At 47.5% G+C, this 19,890-nt stretch overlaps 1 protein-coding gene across 6 annotated transcripts in view; it reads left to right on the top strand.

The window, feature by feature from the left end:
* The window catches only part of SLC6A12 (solute carrier family 6 member 12), a 42,732-nt gene that overhangs the window by 6,398 nt on the left and 16,444 nt on the right, over positions 1-19,890 (top strand). For 4 of the 6 annotated variants that reach the window (XM_032688334.1, XM_032688332.1, XM_032688333.1 and 1 more), the window contains 8 exons: positions 2,805-3,001; positions 6,596-6,730; positions 9,318-9,458; positions 10,880-10,967; positions 12,559-12,691; positions 15,569-15,703; positions 17,871-17,974; positions 19,478-19,602. In XM_032688334.1, coding sequence (XP_032544225.1) covers positions 2,809-3,001; positions 6,596-6,730; positions 9,318-9,458; positions 10,880-10,967; positions 12,559-12,691; positions 15,569-15,703; positions 17,871-17,974; positions 19,478-19,602 — 1,054 coding nt within the window. In that variant the 5' untranslated portion in view covers positions 2,805-2,808. Of the gene's footprint in view, positions 1-2,614; positions 2,717-2,804; positions 3,002-6,595; positions 6,731-9,317; positions 9,459-10,879; positions 10,968-12,558; positions 12,692-15,568; positions 15,704-17,870; positions 17,975-19,477; positions 19,603-19,890 lie in introns of all 6 variants that reach the window. The other 2 variants (XM_032688335.1, XM_032688337.1) reach the window with 2 other exon arrangements.

Below are 19,890 nucleotides of genomic sequence, written 5' to 3'. Positions count from 1 at the left end.
CGATGCAAGACATACCAGTAAATAGGTGCTTTCCAGCATATGGACTATAAAGGGCAAGGGCTGGAGATAAAACGGAGATTGATTCCTTAGTGCCCTCATGCATCTGTCTTTGACACTGAATCTGGTTATGCCCACTGCAGTACTGCCCATATGTAAGCTCTTATTGGAAATAGCTCTAAACCCCTCTCAAATTTATAAGGGATCAGGATCTTCTGCAATGTTTTCGAAGAGACAGCTATATTAGCCTGGAGGATGCTCTTCACTGACCCCTGACTGCTCTCCTCCTTGGTTTGTGCTCCCCTCGCTCTTGCTGCAGCCTCTATTACAGCGGTGGATGCTTTGCATGAGATTCATCTCTCTGCATTCAGAGTCCATGGATATCTGCTGATGATTTCAAAGGAAATAGGATGGGCCCTTCAGGAAAGCAGATGGGGGAACAAAGACTTGTTGCCTTGGGCATTTAGAGAGCAAGTGGTGTATTACACTGTGAGATCTGATTTCCTTTCTTTGCTTGAATAACAGAGGGAGGAAACATGTCTGTGTTAAAGAACTACTTGTTTTGCTGTGAACATTCATTAGAAGTTGTCTTTTCATATGCAAGCATGTTTCTTTGCCCGAGGGCCTGATATATCCAGAGGGTTCCCATTTAGGAAATCATTTCATTTACAGAAGTAAATGAGACACTGATAACGATGCTGTCTTGTGTGGGGTAAGTACCAGCAGAGCCAACCAATTCCTGTTCCTGCTTCCCCCTTGCCTCACTGGAAACTACACCAAAACAAGTGCTCTGGTGTTCCTCGGCTGCTGGGACAATTAGATGTTAGAGTCTACATGTGTGCTTTTATTTCCAGCTAGGTCATATTCCCTGGTAGTCCCTACTCCCCATGAGATATCTCATGCCCTGATGCTGGTCCAGAGAGAGATGACTGGAGAGAGACTAGGTACAAGGAGGGAGGGAATAGGTCCTGGTGCAAAGGGTGGATAGATAGATTTGGTGGTCCTATAAGATAAAGGACATCAAAGGTGACAAGATCCTGCTCACCGCTGAGTTGCTGACTGGGAGAGGTCCCTGGCCTGAGCTGCCTCCAGAGCTGTGCTTGGACTTTGCCTGGAAGAGAGCAAGTTGAAGTAGTCCAGAGCAGATCTGGGGGCAGTAGAAGTGTTAAGCAGTGTGGGTGATGCAGATTGCTGTCCCTGTTGCTCCCTGGAGATGGGGATGTCCCCTTAGGTGGCACAGAAGGAATGATAGATGTGCCATTAAAAAAACCCCGGTGAACCACCAGGAAATTGAATCTGTAAGTTACTACTGAAGGAATCAAGCCCTGATTTCTTTGCAGTCTCAGATGCTGGGAATGGAAACAGAGATGCTGCTGCTTTGTTTCCAGTGTAGTTTCCTAATCCCAACATGGCAACGTGTATCCCTTGATGATGCCAATCACTCTTTCAGAGGCCAAGTTGTGCTTACTAATAATGCCACCAGTGAGATGTAGCTAAAATTAGGACTTCCCTGTCATGGTTCACCAGATTCCCTGCTCATGTTAGGTCTGTGCTTTCTGTCAGGACTGACATGTGCATCCCCACCTCAGGAAACTCACTAGAGGAAGATTTTGAGAAGAATTTTTTTAGCTGTGACAGAGGGAGCTTTCTCTCTTCATGCTTTCATTTCTTCTTATAATCAAATGTCTGTAACAACATGAAAATGTTGTTGAAAAGAAGATTCAGTCTGGTCTGTGTGAATTTTGATTAGATTTAAAGTAACTAGCCAATAAAAGGACTTTGTGTATGGTACAAATTGTATCTTTTAACAAGCAACCACTAACATTGCTTCATTAAGATGATGCTGAACGTAATGCAGGATTTAGTAGAGACTGGAAAATGTCTTAATTGTGCCACTCTGGAGGCCCAGCCACATTCAACGTATCTCCTCCAACAGTGACTTTACTCTGTGTTTCCACCTCTGGGCTTTTTCTCCGCTGATATTTTCACTGCAGCACTGGACTTGTCTAATCTCAGAATTCCCTTGCCCAGACATGAAACACCTCACAAGTATGAGGCCCTTTTGCTCACCCCAGGGGCTTTGTTTCCTTGCCCTGTATTCTTTGAAAGGTTGGGCAAAGGTGGAGGATTGGTGCTGGTGCCTGTTTGTTAGTGAAGAGAGCCTGGGTCAAATAAGTGTCTGTGCACTGCTGTGTTGTCAGGCTGTGGTAGTGTAATGTGGTGTCCAGGGGGACAAAGAAAACACTCCTACCAATGCCTTGAGGTAAGATAGTAGGTTGTTCATTCTTGTTCAGACTATTAATCTTATTAACATTTCTCTCCTGCTATCTAAAACCAGAAGGAGACAGTTGTTGTATAAAGCACAAGGGGAGAAGAAACTCCTTCTGTCTCCATTCCCTGCTTCAGCTTCAGTTCCTCTTCCTCTGAGCTGCTGTTTCCAATTTAACCGGCCAGGTTTCAGCAACAATGGAGGTGCAGAGCAGAGTCAGGGGCAGATGGGAAGAATGAGGAAGGGGGCTGTGGGCAGGGAAGGGTGAATTCAGGGGTGAGTCCAGTAAAGGGGTAGTGTGGGTGAGTTCATCTCACCTGATCAGTGACCTTTCCTCTGCCTCTTCAGCACAGACATAACTTGGGGATAATACTTTGTGCTGACACTAAAGAAACCATTTTCTGGAGGATAATGGAACCTCAGGCTGACACAAGGAACACATCTATTGTGGTGACAGGTCCCCTCCCTCCCTCTTCCCACCAGCTTGTCCTGCAGTGGCTCTCTACATCCCATGCTCTCCTTTTCTTCTATCCCACAGAGCCATGACAAGAACTGTGTCTAAAGAAGGAGAGCCCAATGGGACCATTGCAGGTCCTGAAGAGACAAAAGTGGAGGAAATGGAAGAGAGAGGCCAGTGGCGTAGCAAAGTGGAGTTTGTGCTGTCTGTGGCGGGGGAGATCATCGGTCTGGGTAATGTGTGGAGGTTCCCATACCTCTGCTACAAGAATGGTGGTGGTAAGTTCACAGCAGGCATGAGATGTTCTAGATCTGTAGCCATGACAAGAGATACGTGCATGCCTGAACCCATTTCTCCTATGCCTCATGTGCCCCAACATGCACTCCCTTATCTTCTCCTCCAGCATGTTAGCTCCTGCCAAAACCAGGAGGAATAAAAACTGAGGGGTGAATTCAGCTCTCCAGCAGGTATTGTTTCTGAAAGCAGCAATCTGAAGTTTGGATGCTGAATTAACTCTGCTAACTCCTTAAGGCCCTTGGGTATCTCGAGAAATTAGTGGTGTTTGGAAACTATCAAATGCTGTGAATGGTCAGAAAGCCATCAGCAGCCTCCTCCTACATAATTCCCTTTTCCTACTCCCTGCGTCACCTCCACCTCTCTCAGGCCCTTCCTCACAGAGGAAAAGCTTAGATGGTGCTGGTTTCCTTGCCAAGGCCTGATACTCCTTAGGAGGACATTTCTCCCTCTTTCTCAGGAGCAGTTCCCCCAGCCATCAAACCACTACTAGGAAAACCCATCCCCAGGAAGGATTCATTCACCTTCCCTTTGTCTCTTTGCATGGCTCTCCTTTTCCAGTAACACTGCAGTAAGATCATTACATGGTTAAAAATTAAACTTTCTCATAACAATAAAACGAAACGGAAGGGAATAATTGACTGTCACTAACTTTTCTTGGTGAATCAAAATCAACTTCGTAAAAGAAAAGGAGGAATAACAAATTACATGTCAAATACAGCAATAACTTCTCTTTTGTTCTTGTTCTCTAGAGACACCTTGAAATAACACTCTGGGTCTTGCTTGTTCCCCCCACTTTAAAATTCCTTTCTCTGCAAACTATGCCACAAAGGCCTGTTTTGTCCAAGGCGCCGTGAGCTTTCACCAATAGATGAGTGGTTCCACTGTAGTTTATCCCAGGACTTCCAAATTCCAAATCAAACAGGAGACAATACAATGACTCCTCTAAAACAAAGAGGGGCTGGGTAAGAAATAGTTAAAGAAAATGGAATTGAGTTTTTCTTAAACCTGGGATGGTTTTTAGCAGATCCTCCAGTCTCCTTTTCCAATGTTTTGATGGGAGGCCCTGGAGGCACCAAAAGCAAGTCAGACCAGCATGGATTAGTAAACACTGGGGGTGACACTGATTGAACAGCTCATTCTGCAGTGATGCTTTTAGAGAGAAGTCATGGGTTTTGCATGGAAAATTTCTTCCTGAGCTCAGATGATATCTTTGCATAGTTTATGCCTATGGTATCTGGTTCAGTAGTCCTTGCAATTTGTATGCTAATTAGTGTAAGTAAAAAGGCTACTTTTGTTCACTTTAGATACCTATTGAATAACTTTTTTTTTTTTAATTAAACTACTCTGGAATATCTAAAGCTGCAATTCAGAGGGCAACAAGGCTAGGCTTGGGAAAGATTAGGATGGGAGAGGCCTTCCCTCACAGCTCATGTGCTGCTTTTGCAGAAGGTATGCCACTGCTGTACAAGGTCCAATTCTCTCTCCAGGGCTCTAGGGAACCAGATGGCTGACAAACTTGTGTGGGACAAGGCACTGTCTTTCCTATGACACTCAAAGATATTCTCATCATTGGAAAAGTCCTTGAAATGGCAAAGAAGGCATTTTCCACCTATAACTGTTGCATCCCTGTCCCTCCTCCCCAAACTGGAGACTGCTGTCCTGTCACCTTTCTCCACCTTCAGATGTACTGAGATGGTTACGAAGCTGTAAGAGAGATGCCATAGAAAAAATAGCACTAATTTGCTGTAAAGCAACCAACTGTAGCCTTACCTATGGCTGCACTATCAAATTTGATCTAATTGCTCAGCATCCTGAACTTGCTGTTGTCTCATAAGGAAAAGAAATCTGTTTCTGGGGGCCCCTCAGTACTCCAGTGGAGCAGCAAGTTGAGGAGGTCATCACAACTGGAGTTTCAGCTGGTAACTGCTCTGGGATGGTTACAAGAGACAAGGCAATAGAGATGTAACAAAGCCCTCATTGCTCAGAGACCACAATGGGCTGACCTCTGGGACAAATGGTATCAGAGGAGAGAGTCTGGAATCTGCTGAAAGACTCATCTGTGTGCAGGATGATAAAGCTGTCTTGCAGATTTGGCAAACAGATAGATGTCTTGCAGCACCAAAAGCAGCAGCTGCCTCTAGTTCAGCATATGCAGCTCCCTGTCCCTGCTCTGCAAACCTGGACTGACCCTGAGAACCAGCCTCCTTCCCTCTGGCCCCGGGTCTCCTGCAGCTATGCACAGCTGCGTTTAGGGGAAAATCTGGATGTTCCTTGTTATTGTAACATTGTTGGCTTAAAAACAAGGGCAAGTGTTCCCAGTTGCTAATTGTCACAAGAAGGGATTTCAGTGCGGATGCCTGTGCTGGCAGGAGAGGAGAGGGCCTGAGGGGGGACAATGTCTGGGTTTGGCTGAGAAAGGGACCCTCATTGAGGTTGCAAGCAGTGGCATCGAGAGCTACCCATGGCCAAAAGTTTACTGTGTGCAGTGGCAAGACCTTGACAGTTGTTTCAGCGAGGAAGGCAGTTGCCTTAGCTTGTTTGGAGCAGAGTGAAAGTGTGAAAACCTACACTAAAGATCAGGAGAAAGGCAGTGAGGTGACAGAAGGAAGGTCAGCTGTGAAAATGACATCTCAGGACCAGTTTTGAGCAGAGCAGTGAATTTACTGGGTGTTTCGGTTTGGCAGCAGAACTGAAAAGAAGGAAAAGAGATTCAGAGAGCTAACAGGGCATAAAACTACTTTTTATAGGGCATTCAACTTTGATGTTTTTATTTTTGTCTTTTCTGATGCTTTGCTTATGTTGGTCATTGTTTCTGGAAGAATCTTGCTTTTGCTCTCCTTCTTCTTCCATTTCCTCAAGGGTTAATCTGAGTTCTATTTCAGGCTGATTTCTCTTAAGACATTGGTCTACATTGTAATAAAAAATTGATTTTGAAGACAGAAGTTAACCTTCTTCATTTTGAAAATGCTGGAAAGATACTCTGTTGCCCTTCCCCTATTTCCATTCTTTTGGTGCAAACTGCTTTTCAAATTTGACATGAAATATATCTCAAGTAAATTTATATCCTGGCAAATTTATTACTTAGTAAGAAATGTCACCAGCCTCCAGGTTTGTATCCTCTGGGCAAGTGGGAGTTTTGCTGTGACTCTCGTGAAAGGCAGAACAAATGTGGTTATGTGAAACAAGGACTTAGTTGGTTCACCCCACTCCCGCTGCAAACTGGAATGAGGTCAGGAGCATGAAGCAGGGAGAACTCCAGCACTGCCTTTTTTTTATCCCCTTATCTGGCTACTCTTTACCTCTAGGTTTTGGCCAAGAACAAATGCAGAAGTACTGCATTTGGCAGTAGACAGACCACCCTTGCAGCAGCAGAAGACAGACCATCCTTGTATTTTTTTCTGAAAAATGATGGCTTTGGAGACCTTGCCTCTTTAGCAGAGGTTGCACAGTTAATTCAGAGAAATATTTGTGTTTATCTAGCTGATTCCCGCTGTCGCCCCAGGTACCTGGCAAGGAGTGGTGAGAATAGGGTTTTTGAAGAGGTTTCTGAGGGAGCATCTTACCTCTCTCTGCAGGAGCCTTCCTCATCCCTTACCTCATCTTCCTCTTCACCTGTGGGATCCCCCTGTTCTTCCTGGAGACGGCACTGGGGCAGTACACGAGCCAGGGAGGGGTCACTGCCTGGAGGAAGATCTGTCCCATCTTTGAAGGTCAGTCAAGTTACAGGATTTACTGGCAGCACTTTCTAACAATTACTGACTCACAGCCTTTTTCAGAAATATTGTTATTATTATTCTTTTTTTTTTTCTTTCTCCTTTATTCTCCCTCCCTTTCTCTCTCCCAGCCTTGTTATCTCTCCTGGTGACTGCTGTTTGTGCAGGGGCAGTTCCCTGACCCCTCTGGAGGGGGTGTGTGGTGCTGACTGGGGGCTGTGCTGCTCCAGCTGAACTCCAGTCTCTGCTTTGAGAAGCTCAGAGCCCGGGAGAGAGGAGAAACTGGATGGCCAGCTTGCAGGAGGAGGATGGAAGTGTCAATACATAAACACCTGCATGTAGTCCAGGACAAATAGTGAGAAGAGGACAAGGAAAGCTGGCTGGTTTATAGTGCATTCCCTGCCCATTGCAGTGCCCAGGCTGCTGTGGCAGCTTTTGCAGGCTGGCATCATCCAAACTGAAGGGAATCACGTTGCATGTACTGGTCTGACAGCCCAGAGATGGCATGAGGTTTAGGTTAAGGCACAGATATAAGAACCACGACTTCTGGAGCCCTTGGGAAGGTTGTTTAATGGTGTTAATGTATTAATGAATCTGATTTCCTCAGTTCTGCTGTCCAGAGGAGAGCTTATTACCCACCTTTTGCAGACAGGGAAACCTGTGCTCAGGCAGACTGCAGGCCTGGTTAGTTTGCTCGAGCACGGGCGTGCAGCCCTATTTGAAACTCCCTGGGGACTCCAGGACCTCCTGCACTGGAGACCTCTGGCACAGGCCTGGAGGTGAACAGCAGTGGCATCTCAAAGGTCACTGACAACCAGTTTTAAAGGAATGAGTTGGGTCTTTCTGGCCTGAGTATGGTTCTGATGTCTCAGCGAGCAATGGGCACAGTCAGCACAAGACCAGTGCTGTGCTCCTAGGTCTGTAGCTTGGCCCCAGCACCTTACTTCATATATGTTGGCTGCGAGAACATTTTTTCCCTGAGTCTTCCCAGGAGTAAGAGATTCACCTGCATTTCTTTTCTTTAAAGGCTAGAGTTGGTTTTCCTGAAGGAGAGGCACTGCGATGCAGTGGCACTGTAGTGGTCAAAACGTTTTTTTCTGTCATGGTTTGAGATAGCCCAAATTCCAATTCCCTAGCTCCATCCCCCCTCCCACATCTCAACCCAATGTGAGATGGGCTTTTTTTTCCAGACAAAACACAACCAGACTCAGAATGGGGAAAGGGAATATATTACAATGACTGTACAAATAAATACTACAATACATTATACACACGACTACAACTATCTCTACCATGACATAAGTATTTACAATGGATCAGATCTCTTCTCCCCTCCAAATAAAAGTCCAGGAGGGAAAGAAGGACAGATCCTTTCCAGTCTCTCAGGGCAGCAGCTTCTTCAGAGTAGCAGTCACTAAGCAGCAGCATCTTCTAAGGCAGCAGGCTCTCTCTCTCTGTTGTTTCTTGTAGCAGTTGATTGCTGGATCTCTGCCAGCACACACGAGGGGGGGGTATCCCCCTCGGCCACTCGTCTCTCCAAACGAGTGGTCTTCCGTGGGCTTCGTCACCCCAGACAAGGTCGTATCACCACGTCATATCACGAAGCACAGGGGGGTCTTCGTGACGGTCTGGTATCTTCAGGAGATTCAAGCTCCTTGCAGGGCCTCTGTGCCCTGTCTCAGGCTGCGAGCCTCTTTGTAGCTTGCAGCAAGGGAGGGCCTCAAGGCCAACCTCCCACACTCCGTCCTGGCTGAGTTCTCAGGACGACCGAGCTTCTCAGCTCCTCTCTACAGTGCATGTCGCACTTCAAGGCTCTTTCAAGTAAGAGTCTATCAACTTCCTCCTTCCAGGAGGTCTCAAAGGAGTTTTGGGGGGTCTGGTATCAGTTCTTACCCCCAAGAACTCTGTAGAACTCAGCTGCTGACTCGCCTTCCCTCAGGTCTCCTTCCAGGAGTCCCTTCTCTGGTGCTGCATGTCTTTGTTGCTTCTTCGGTTCAGTTCTGGCTGCTGTTTTCTCCGGCCACTGCCACGGCCACTGCCCACGATGGAGAAAACATCTCCCAGCATAACTATAGGCACCTAGCCCAGCATTATGCTGTTCCAGGTCCCCACAGGCTCCAGCTGGGGCTGGGGGGCCAAAGCCCCCCCCTGTGGGGCTCAGAGCCCCTTCCTCGTGGCTCACAACATGGCCACCTTCTTCTAACCTCCAACTACAACTCTTCTCTTCCGGTCTGGTTGTGATATGTTTACATTTTTTGCAGGAGCGCTCATTGGACAGAAATTCAAAACTTCCAGGGGTTTCCACCCCTTGGGGTCTACCACTTTTCTTATCCTCTGGGGGAAAACAAAGTCCAAACCACTACATTTTCACATCAGCGTAAAGTTTTCTGGCTGTTCCAATGTAGACCTGTCTAGACATACCAACAGTGTGCCCTGTCTGCATGCACAGTCTCAAAATCCTTTCTCTTTCCCTTGTGTAGGTCTTCTCCTGTTGTCTAGTGAGCCACGTTACTGGTGTTGCAAGCCTGATGTGTTGGGAGTTGGTTGGCAGTCCCATCCTCACCTCCTTTGCTTTCCTTCACAGGAATTGGATATGCCACACAAATCATTGAGTGGTATCTGAATATTTACTACATTGTCATCTTGTCCTGGGCACTATTCTACCTGTTCAGCTCCTTCAATTCAGTGCTACCATGGGCTAGCTGCAATAACCCCTGGAACTCAGGTACACCTTCCCTTGATCAGCTTTTAGCTTCTTTCTGATGCCCAGAAATTATTTGGGATTTGTAGAAAATCTTTTTTTCTTTGGATAAGAAGATCTTATGAGCTGCAATGTGATTTCACAAAAAAAATCTGCATTTTCTGGCAAGTGGGAGAGGTGAGTGGGAGAGGTTTCAAGCCAATCTCGAGTCCTCCTCATGTGGCAGGAGCTTTTTATTAGCTCTGGTACAACAATTTATCTTACAGTTCCCTTACTCTACTCCACTCCTTCAGAGTTACTGGGACAGTTACTGCCAATGCCTGAAGAGTTTCCTCTGCACTCGCAGCTTTTGGCTAAATCAGGCCAAGCCTGCACTGGAGAATTTTGCCAGTATAGGTCCCCAAGTAAAGGAACCAGTAACACAAAACTATAAGGGCACTGTTTTCCTGGTTTAATCACATCCATACAGCCTCTATACCTTTACATTGGCCAGGGATCTCATCTCCTCATGCCCACAATTCATATAACTGCACCCAGCAGAGAAGACCTGGCTTTGGTTTTACTCAAGGCCCTGGGAAGATGGGGTAGATGTGAAGTAATCCTCATGGACCTCACGTCCTTGACAGGACATTTTTAATGTGTTGAACAGGTTGTTTTGCTTGGCAGCAGCTTGGTTCCCTCCCCTTTTCTCTTATCAGATGATCAGTTTTTGTGATGTGTTAAATTTTTCCACCCCATGGGCCATTCACTTAGAGCTTCCTCTGCCCCTTCATCCCAGCAGAGGTAACCAGCCTTTTGAAGAGCTGATCTGATTCATTCAGCTCTCCCAGCATGGTTTGTTTGTGAGGAAAGCCACAGATGTTATCTTAACAGACACAAGCTTCCCAACCACATCTGGGCTTCCTTGTTTTTCCAGTGGATTGTCTTTTGCTGGTGAAATGCAAGATGAGGTTCATTTCTTGGATGCATGGCACCTCCTCTGGTTTTAATAATTTCATGCTGTGTAACAGAGTTGGGGATGGTAGAAGGGAACATCTGTGGTGTGTGTGAACATATGCATGCATGTGTGGACAGGGAATGGTACATGATGGGGGAAGAGAATGGGATTTTCTATCCTGGCTACTCATAGTGGCTATCCCTTGATAATCTATATTTTGCAGCCATCTGGATTCCATTTGGCAGGGAATTGTTCTCTCCTTCCCCTTCCCCTTTCCCTTTCCTGAAGCCCTCTGGCTACTGCTGGATTGGGATTCATAGCTGGGGAGAGCCAGAGTTTAATGAGATGCTTAATGAGATGCAAAAGTTTAATGAGATGCTCTATAGCACAAGGTAAAGGATCTGTGTGCTGCCAGAGTGAGGGTTAGGGTACAGAGAGGAAGGAGCATCCCCCATGAAGGAGCCTTAGAGAATTTCTTTGGCTCATCAGCTTCCTTTTCTTTTGGTAGATCTCTGTGTGGACATTCTGAATAGATCCAGCCTGGACAACAGGACCTTACCTGCGAACGCCACCTCCTCAATGATCGAGTTTTGGGAGTATGTGATCACTTTCCCTCTGTTCAGGCTCCTCTCTCATCCAAAGGCTGCAGCTCTAGGAGTATCTGGGCGGTGGGCTGTGCATCTCTGTAGGACCAAGTGAGGTGCCACGTGTCATACCTGAACATGGGGAGCACAATGAGCTGCCAAGGAGATTGGCACAGAGCCCAGGGGCGTGAGGACTGGGTACACCCCATGGTGTACCTGCCTGAGGGTGCTCATGTGCACACCTGCACAGGCATGTTCTCTCTTTGGCACTGAGGTGCCTGGGTGAGTGTGGCCACCGAAAGAGGCACCAAAATCAGGTGAGGAGTTGCTGGAAGCAGGGGATGCATGTGCTGGGTGTTGCAGGCTGCTGTTGGCAGGGGAGCATGAAGGGTCAGGGCAGACTGAACAGCCATCTGCAGTGAAACAGAAAGGACCAAACTGCCTGTTCTCTTATTCTGACCATGTCTTGCTTGCTGCCTAAGGGAAGTGGTCAATCAGGGTGCTCAGGATCATCCCTGGAGAGTGGGGATCTGAGATACATTTGTGAGATGCCAGGGAGGAATTTGAGGAGGTTTGGTCACAGGGCAGAGGCAATAAAGCATTGTCTGAGGGAGGGGTCTTGCAGCAGCCAGACAGTGTCCCAGAGAGAGGTTGAAACAGCTGCTGGTGCCACACTACCTCTCCACACTCTACTGAGGAAGGTCTCATAAAAAGAGGGGTGTCAGAGACTCAGCTTCAGCAGTTGGGACATTTTGTTTGTTTGTTTGCTTGCTTGTTTGTTTGTTTTTTGTCTCCCCCCCATTTATGTGTCCTTAAGTGTCTCTGAAAGGGTTGAGTGTCCTTTGTCTGTTGCAGCCACCACAGGGCACATAGAAGATGATAAGCACCCATGGCTGCAGAAAGAGTCTGCACAGTGCTGGCCCCCCTCTCCTGCTCTGTTCTTTGCACACACTTTTTAGTGAGAGCTGAGACCCCTCTGATATGGTTGTTCAGGTTTTCTGCAGAGAGAGCAAGGGGACCCTGAGTGGACTGGTTTGAAGAAGGGTGTGCAGAGGAATTGTAAGTGTGGGGTTGGGCTTCTGGGGACTGCATGAGCTGCAGTGCTGAGCTCTCATGTGGCCCACCCTCACAAAGGTGAATCTTCAAGGAAGGAGGCTGAAGGAAGGGCACGGGAATCATAAAGATCATTTATGCTTATATAAAGATCATTTATGCTTAAATATATGGGTGTCTGCAGTATATAGGGAGGAAGAGTGATGGCCTGGTGTGATGATGGCATTGGTGGCCTGCTTTGGGTTGAGTAGGCTCTGCTGGGCATCTGCCAGGGTGGGGGAGCAGTGGGGAGCAGGTGTTGATTTTGTGCAGCTTGGGTCCAAAGGGCGTGGCACCATGAGTTTGGAGAGTGGGAGAGTTTGGGCCAGCTACAAGACATGGTGGAGCAGCATCTGCAGAAACGAGGGAGAGGGGAGCCCTAGGCAGAGCTGGGGTGATGTGTTGTGGATAGTCTGCTAAGATTTTGGATGGGGTAATATGGGAAAGGTCTGTATGGGTGAGTTGGGTCTGGGGTGTTAATGCTTCTCTCCCTGTCCCTGGACACTGGCAGGAAGCGAGTCCTGGGGCTCACGGATGGTATTCACAAACTGGGCACTGTGCGCTGGGAGCTGGCTCTGTGTCTCCTGCTGGCGTGGATCATCTGCTACTTCTGCATCTGGAAAGGGGTCAAGTCCACAGGAAAAGTAGGAATGGAGATTATCCTCCCAGTCCATAAGCCTCCTTGTACCCATCTTACATTTCTTCCCCAATCTCTTTTCCCTCTTCATGAAGCAGAGGCAGGAGACACAGTACCAAAGTCAAACCTAAACTTGGTGAGGCCATACTGATTTACACCAGTGGTGTTTGACCCCTAAAAGGAAGAATAAAAGAGTAGCTCCAACAGGAAGAGGAGAACAGGGAAAGAACTGAGGGGAGCCTTGAGTCACTTTTTCCCTTGCAGATATTCACAGTGGCTGATGGATACTCCCCAGGTGTCCTTGGGAATCCTCTGCTTGCCAGTGTGTTGTCCTGGTGTAGCTTGCTGGTGTTTTTAACAAGATCATCTGCAGTGGCAAACTTCCCATCCCTGGCAGTAATTAAACACTTGAGCAAAACAGACAAGCTGTTGCCTGTAACCAGATCAGTGAATAGATAATGAATCTCTCCTGCTTCTTTATCCTGCAAAATACTTGCAGTGAGAGAAGTGTCTTTGTGCTCTCCTTTTTCTTCTCCCTGCCTGTGTATTTTTTGGCTCCGAAGGTCACTTCCCGCATTTTGCTTGTGAGGCAGGAGCCAGAGCTCCCTGCCCGTGTTGATCCTGTAGAGCAGGTGGACTGGTTTTCCTTCTGGAGTGAATGAGTGTGTGATGCCTTGGGCTGGGTGTTAAGGACACTGCCATGGCCTTGACTTACTCAGGACCACTTTCTTCCCTGGAGCCACAATGAGATGGGTGGGTTATTAATGATGGTTGAGTCTTGTGGGTATCCAGCGGATGTCCCAATGGCAAAGGGAGGGGAATCAATTTCTGCAACAGATTTCTTCCTTCAGGTCACTATCTCTACCATTGGCAGGGGTTTCCTGGAGCACTGGACACCTGTATTTCAGTGTGAAATCCCTTCTTCTACCTGAAAACTGCACTGGACACCCATTTCAGCAGAGCAAGACAATAGCTTGCTCTGCTCACTAGATTTTCCCCACTTTCTGCTGGTGACTGGCTCTTGCTGGTGCCTACCTGTTGTCCACCATTTTTCAAGGAGGGAGAGCCAGACTCCACTTCTATGGGGAGAGGGAATGCTCTGCATTTTAAACCTTAAATCCCTGATGCCCCCTGGTTTGCCATCTTCACAAGAGGCATCATGCTGATCTTGGGAGATTGGATCTTGAGAGGGTGTTTGATCTGCACGGAAGTGTAATTAAGTCACCCTAGGTTCCCTTCAGCTCTCAGCTTTCTCCACTGAGTCTCTCCTTCACTCGGTGCTGCCCCGGTGCACAAAATTTCCCTGCAAAAGGAGAAAACTAAAGTTCAGTCAGGCTGGTTGGGCCAACAGGCTTTGGCAAGACCAGGCCAGAAAGTGAGAGAAAACAGTGGGTGAACACAGTAGCTGGAATGGTCTTCCTGAAACTACAGAAGATTTTTCCATCACAAGTTTTAGGACATAGGGCTTACTTTTTACCAGCCAGATGTTATGGACATGGTGCAACAACACAGGGTGGGGTTTTCTGTCCCAAAATACACTACAGGTCAAACAGGTCAGTTGTCTTCTCTGCAGGTAGTAATTTTGAGTTTTACAGGGGCACTGTCAAAAAATTAAATTGCTTCCTTCTCTTTCTTCACTGACAAGGTATTAGGATATACAGTAGAGAAGACCCAAGAATTCTGAGTAGGTGCATAACTCTGTTCAACAGCTGCAGATTAAACAAGGGGTTGTGCATGCCTGAGAGACTGTTCTAAGTCAGATAACCCTGCCAGATCCTTATGTTTCTGCTTCTGTTATTTAAGGAATCCAAACTCAAAGAAACAATAGTGACATCAGGAAAATAATTTCAAAAACTCCATGAAAACTCATTTTCTTTAAAAGTCTTTTCCTTTTAATTTTACCCAATTTTGTGCTCTTTCCATGTTTCCTTTCCTCATGCATTCAGCAGATGTGTATAAAGGCTCACCAGAAGTTATTTCTGGAGGTAGATTTTAATACTTGTGCCCAAAGTACTCGCATTCCCATTCAATCAAGGAACAGCAAAAGTATCACGTACTGTCACTTATTCAACCAATTATCACTAAGCACAAAAAAAATTTCATTTCAGGCCTCTCACTATGAATCCACAGAGTAAACAAGCCTTCACATTACTTGGATAAATTTTAGTAATGAATAAATGTTAGGAAGTTGCAACTTGCTCACAAATATTTTACAAATAGAACAAAAAGAATATGTTACCTTAGGCAATGGATTAGTGATGATTAATTCTCCTGTAATATTTATTTACATCACATACAAGAAGAAGTGAAAAGAAAGTATTACAGAAGTAATGGTCTACATTTTCTTTAAAGGCTTTGAGGTGCCCCCATTTTTTAACTGCTTCAAAGCTCAGAGGCATTGAAGGGATGAGACTGATGCATGAGCACTCCTGGAAATGAGACTCCTCAGAGATGTCTCAAATGGGGCAGCAAGAGTTGCTATTTAATTTGGAAAACTCTTGCTGGGCATAGGACTATTTTAATAATTCCTCATTAAAACTCAGTGACAGGAAGAGATCTGGGTTTTTTCTGCAGCCCTAGAAAGATGAAGAGAACAGCTGGAGAGCAGGGAAATTACACTGACTGGGAAGAGAAAACAAAGCAGAGCAACCAGTGGCAGAGTCTTGGATGAGGAACAAAATGTAGATTAACTAAATCACCAGTGACACATAACCTTGATTAATTTCTTTCCCACCCCTCTCCTATGCAAGCAGTAGCAGCTGTAGCCAACAGCAGAGCCCAGGGACCTTTGCTGGGGTGGGGGCCTGCAGACGAGATGAGATGAGGTGGTGCCTGCACTGCCTCCCTGCTGATCCTCTCTCCTCTTGTTTCCCTGTGCCTGCAGGTCGTTTACTTCACTGCCACCTTCCCATACGTGATGCTCATCATCCTGCTGGTGCGAGGGGTCATGCTGCCGGGTGCTGCCGAGGGGATCATCTTCTACCTGAAGCCAGACATTTCCAGGCTGGCAGACCCGCAGGTGGGTGGGGTGTCGGGCAAATGCTGACCATGAGAATGTTTTCAGTGCCCTGGCCGTTGGATCTGATGCTGGCTGACCATCTAGCTGTCTTCTCTGAAAGGAGACCAAAGAACCAGAATGCTTAAAATTGCCGAGAGGGGTCTAGTCCCCCTGCACAGCACAGCCTTTTTGCTCATGGTCTGCAGCATATGGGCATATTAGATCATTTCCACTCATGGGCTCAGCAAAACCAGAAGAGTGTATCAAATATTCAGCATGTAACAGATGGTTTTCCTAACTGTTAAATACAAATAACTAAGGGGTGGGGGGGGGATATAATCTACCATTTTTCATTTTTTTCTGGCCTGGTTAGCACTTTGTTTGGATCCAACAGGGCCCTCCCAAGAAGTGTGAGGTCCCTGTGCTTGCAGAGACTGAAGGCAAGTAACATGGGCTGTGCCCCAGCTGGGCAATAAGTTCTCTTCACTTGTCCTGGGGGCTGGTCCCACCTGCCTGGATCAGGGCCTGGCCAAAGGGTCAATCTCTGCCACCACTCACTGGAGCTCATGGAAACCTTCCCCACCCTGGGAAGAAGGATGTTGTGTATCCAGAGATGAAAAATAGGGTCAGAGATGACAAAAAGGGCAGAGGGTGCAGACAAACCCAGGACCTGCAAGGTAGCCCAAATTAGCAAGATGTGGGCAGCACCCTTGGGGGCTGCACAGGGCCCCCCTTGGAGGATCCCCCTGGGGTGTCTGCTCCCACACCTTTCTGCAGCAGTAGGTTGCTTCTCTTCCCCACAAGGGCTCAGCAATGCCCACGGAGGTGTTAATGCTGACCCCCCTCCCAGAGGAGCATTTAAATGACACTTGCTGCTAATTATTCCACTGCTGAATCATTTCGTGGAGGCAGCCAAGCAATAGACTCTGCCCACAGTCTCAGTTGACCTTACGTGTCTTCCCAGATGCCCAAAGCCCCAGCTGCTCCATAACCAGCTGCCAAACCTACTGTTGTCCCCCCCCAAATTGCTTTCAGATGCATCTATGTGTTGTCAATAGAAAATCTGTGGTGCATTGAAAGCAGAAAGCCAACTGAATGTAAATGGCATTTTGATATCAAAATAAATAACAGTGGGGTGACTGGGGCTGAGTGTGTTTTATTCACGGTCAGAGCTTATTCCCTGGAAACCTCCCTATCTTTCACAGCCTAACTAAAGCTGACATGGTCTTTCCAGGCTGCTGCAACCCAGCATAGCAGGAGTGAGATCCTGCTACTGAGTTCTGGCAGAATGTGGGACTTCGGTTAAAGTGGGATGTGTGTCCGTGCCTGAAGGGCTGCCGTGTACTTGCCTTTCCATGAGAAATCTGTGTGAATTTAGGCAGCAGTGCCTGGGCTAGGATTCTTTGAAGGCTACAGAATTTCATCCATCTGCCTGGATGTTTGCAGCTGGGAGCTGCTTGGAGGAAAAAGAGGGTGAGCAAGGAACCTGGAGATGATCAGAAAGGTGGGCTGTTTCCCTGCCTTCCCACTAATTCACAGCTCAGGGCTTTCCCTGGGAGGGCCTGAGAGCAGAGCTGCAGCTCAGCCTACAGTTCAGCTCCTCCGCAGAGGAGAGGGCTGGAGCAGTAGTGAAGTCCACTCAGCTTTTCCCAGGCAATGCCAGAGCAAGGGAGAACCTGTGTGTGTGACAGCCCACTGGCCTGGAATCTCTCAGCAATTTTCTGCCCTTCACCCTGCACCGTGGCCTCAGGGATGCTGGAAACTAGGTTAGGGAGCAGGGAAGGGATCAACACTGACTGTTGATCACAGTCTCATTTGGTGTGACTCACCAGTGGCTCTGCAAACCCTGGGATACGTAGGGACCACAGACTCCAACAGTGTCAGCTTCTGCTGGAGCCATGCTATCAGGGGTGCCATCTCTACCCTGAATGCAAAGGTGCGAGATGGAAAAGTGATGTCACCTTGAGTGGGATGTGAAAATACGGTCCTCTCAGGAGACTTTTCCTAGAGGATTTCCAGTCCTGTAGCTCATTTTTCCCAGATAGGAATCCCAGTTTCTACATTCACTGATCCCCTCTCTGTCTCACAGGGTTTTTTCTCCATGATTGGAGGGGTTGTTGTTGGCAGGGCACAGCCTTTTAGTTTTGTTGTTGTCAGATCTGGAGACCATTGACCTTTTCTGTTCCAGGTCTGGATGGATGCAGGCACTCAAATCCTCTTCTCTTATGCCATCTGCCAGGGATGCCTGACAGCTCTGGGCAGCTACAACAAATACACCAACAACTGTTACAGGTAAGAGGAGCCTAAACTTCTTGTATCCTTCTGGAAAATTGGTAAGAGACAAACAGCACAGAGCTGCATCAGAGGCAGCTAGGGGAGACCTTGGGTCACGCTGCTTTGACTGTGAGCTGCTCAGAGCACAGGGGCTGTGGAGGACAGCACAGGGATGGAGAGTGGCTGAGGGAACAGAGGAACTCCAGAAAATGGCTTTAGTTGTGCTCTCCTGCATGAGTCAGGTTGGAAATGGGAGATTTGGAGGAGGGGGAGGAATGAAAATAGAGAAGTGCCTCCAGCCACTGTATAGACACCACAGCCTATTTTGACAGGGTGTGTGGGCAGGGGTGGCACAGTCAAGTTTGACTTCACTTGCTAGGCAGGGGAGGTGGTACAAAGAGGAAGGCAGGTGCTTTACTGTCATCAGAGTAATGTACTGCCAGTGGCCTTTTGACCCTATCAAGGAGATTAATCAAGTCTGTCTGGCCTTCTCCATGCCCTTGGATTACAGATCTGTTTTATCCGTGGCCTGACATGGGGCTCAGTGGAGCCATCAGGAGCACTTCTGACACCTTCTACAGAGCCCTCAGAAGCAGGGGCTTTGTTCTTCCTTCATGTATTGCTCCAGCACAGACAGGAAAATGGAATTGTACTTGGGAGACTTCAGTCATCTCTCCTTCTGTTCTCCAATAGGTGCTGCCAGGCTGTTGGTCGGGCAGTTAATACTTTCCTCTGGCTCTCCTGGAATGTATGTGCCACCAATGGAGCAGTGCACTGATGCCTTCCTCTAATTCCTTTGGTGCTTTGCACTGGAAGCTTAGCTCTGGGTGGTCCAAATGTGCTGGGTGTCCACACTGCCCCATAGCAGCTGATGCTGTGGGCCAGCTCTGGCAGCTACCCAGGCAGGATCCTGGGGTGTGGGGCTTCCAGCCCAACCAGCTCAGACTGGTGGCCCATTTTCGCAGGGAACAAATGCACAAAAGTTTCGGGACAAGGAGCATAGCACATTCCAGCCTCCATATGAATATAGTTAATAAAGACAGTGTAGACACAACCCTTGTCAGGTGAGGATTAGGGTTAGCCCATGAACCCTTGTTTACCAGAACTGCTGAACCTGTATGTGTTCATGCTTTCAGATGCTCCTCTTTCTTACCTGTGTTTACTTTTGCAACCTCTTCCCTCTTCTAATTTGCTCTTTTCCCCACTTTCTCTATTGTTTTTCTTATTCTCTTGACTCTTGTCAGCTTTTTTGTTGCCATGTCCCTGTGTATATCATTGTGTCATCCTATTCACAAGCCACTGGTGGTGCCTCATTCTCTGTGCCACGTGCAGTGAGGCACAAGGTAGGTAGGCTGATATTTGGCTTTGTCTTGAGCTTTTTACTTCTGAGGGAGTTCAAAACCAACATTGTTGTTTCTTGGTTTATGCTGCCTGACTAGGGAAGCTGAGTACAGACACGATCCCAAGTGGAACCATTCTGCAGCAGGAAACACTGATTTCTCTCTGGTCTTCTCCCTGCAGGGACTGCATCATGCTCTGCTTCCTGAACAGTGCCACCAGCTTTGTTGCTGGCTTTGCCATTTTCTCAGTGCTGGGCTTCATGGCTCGAGAGCAGGGCATACCCATTGCAGAAGTTGCTGAATCAGGTAGGTTTTTCTGAGACTTCAGAGCCAAGGGAAAACAAAGAGCCTGAAGGGAAGGGCCCTTTTCTGAAGTGAAGCCCAAGATGTTATCTACATCTTCTATCGCTATGGGAGTCTGCAGAAAGGTCTGCAGGACCTGCAATGCTCCATGACACAACTTTCAGCCCTGTGTGGGCAAGAAGCCATAGTGATACAAACTTTGAAGAAATATGTGAGCTTACTCTGTGCTGCAGGGCAGTGGTGGCAGGTGATGGTGTGAGTGGCACACGTGGTCATCCTGTGGTCTGTTGG

The sequence above is a fragment of the Chiroxiphia lanceolata genome, chromosome 5, assembly GCF_009829145.1.
Source record: "Chiroxiphia lanceolata isolate bChiLan1 chromosome 5, bChiLan1.pri, whole genome shotgun sequence".
NCBI classification, from domain to species: domain Eukaryota; kingdom Metazoa; phylum Chordata; class Aves; order Passeriformes; family Pipridae; genus Chiroxiphia; species Chiroxiphia lanceolata.
The sequence above is the reverse complement of the archived record's forward strand: the minus strand, read 5'-3'. Positions and strand labels throughout refer to the sequence as shown.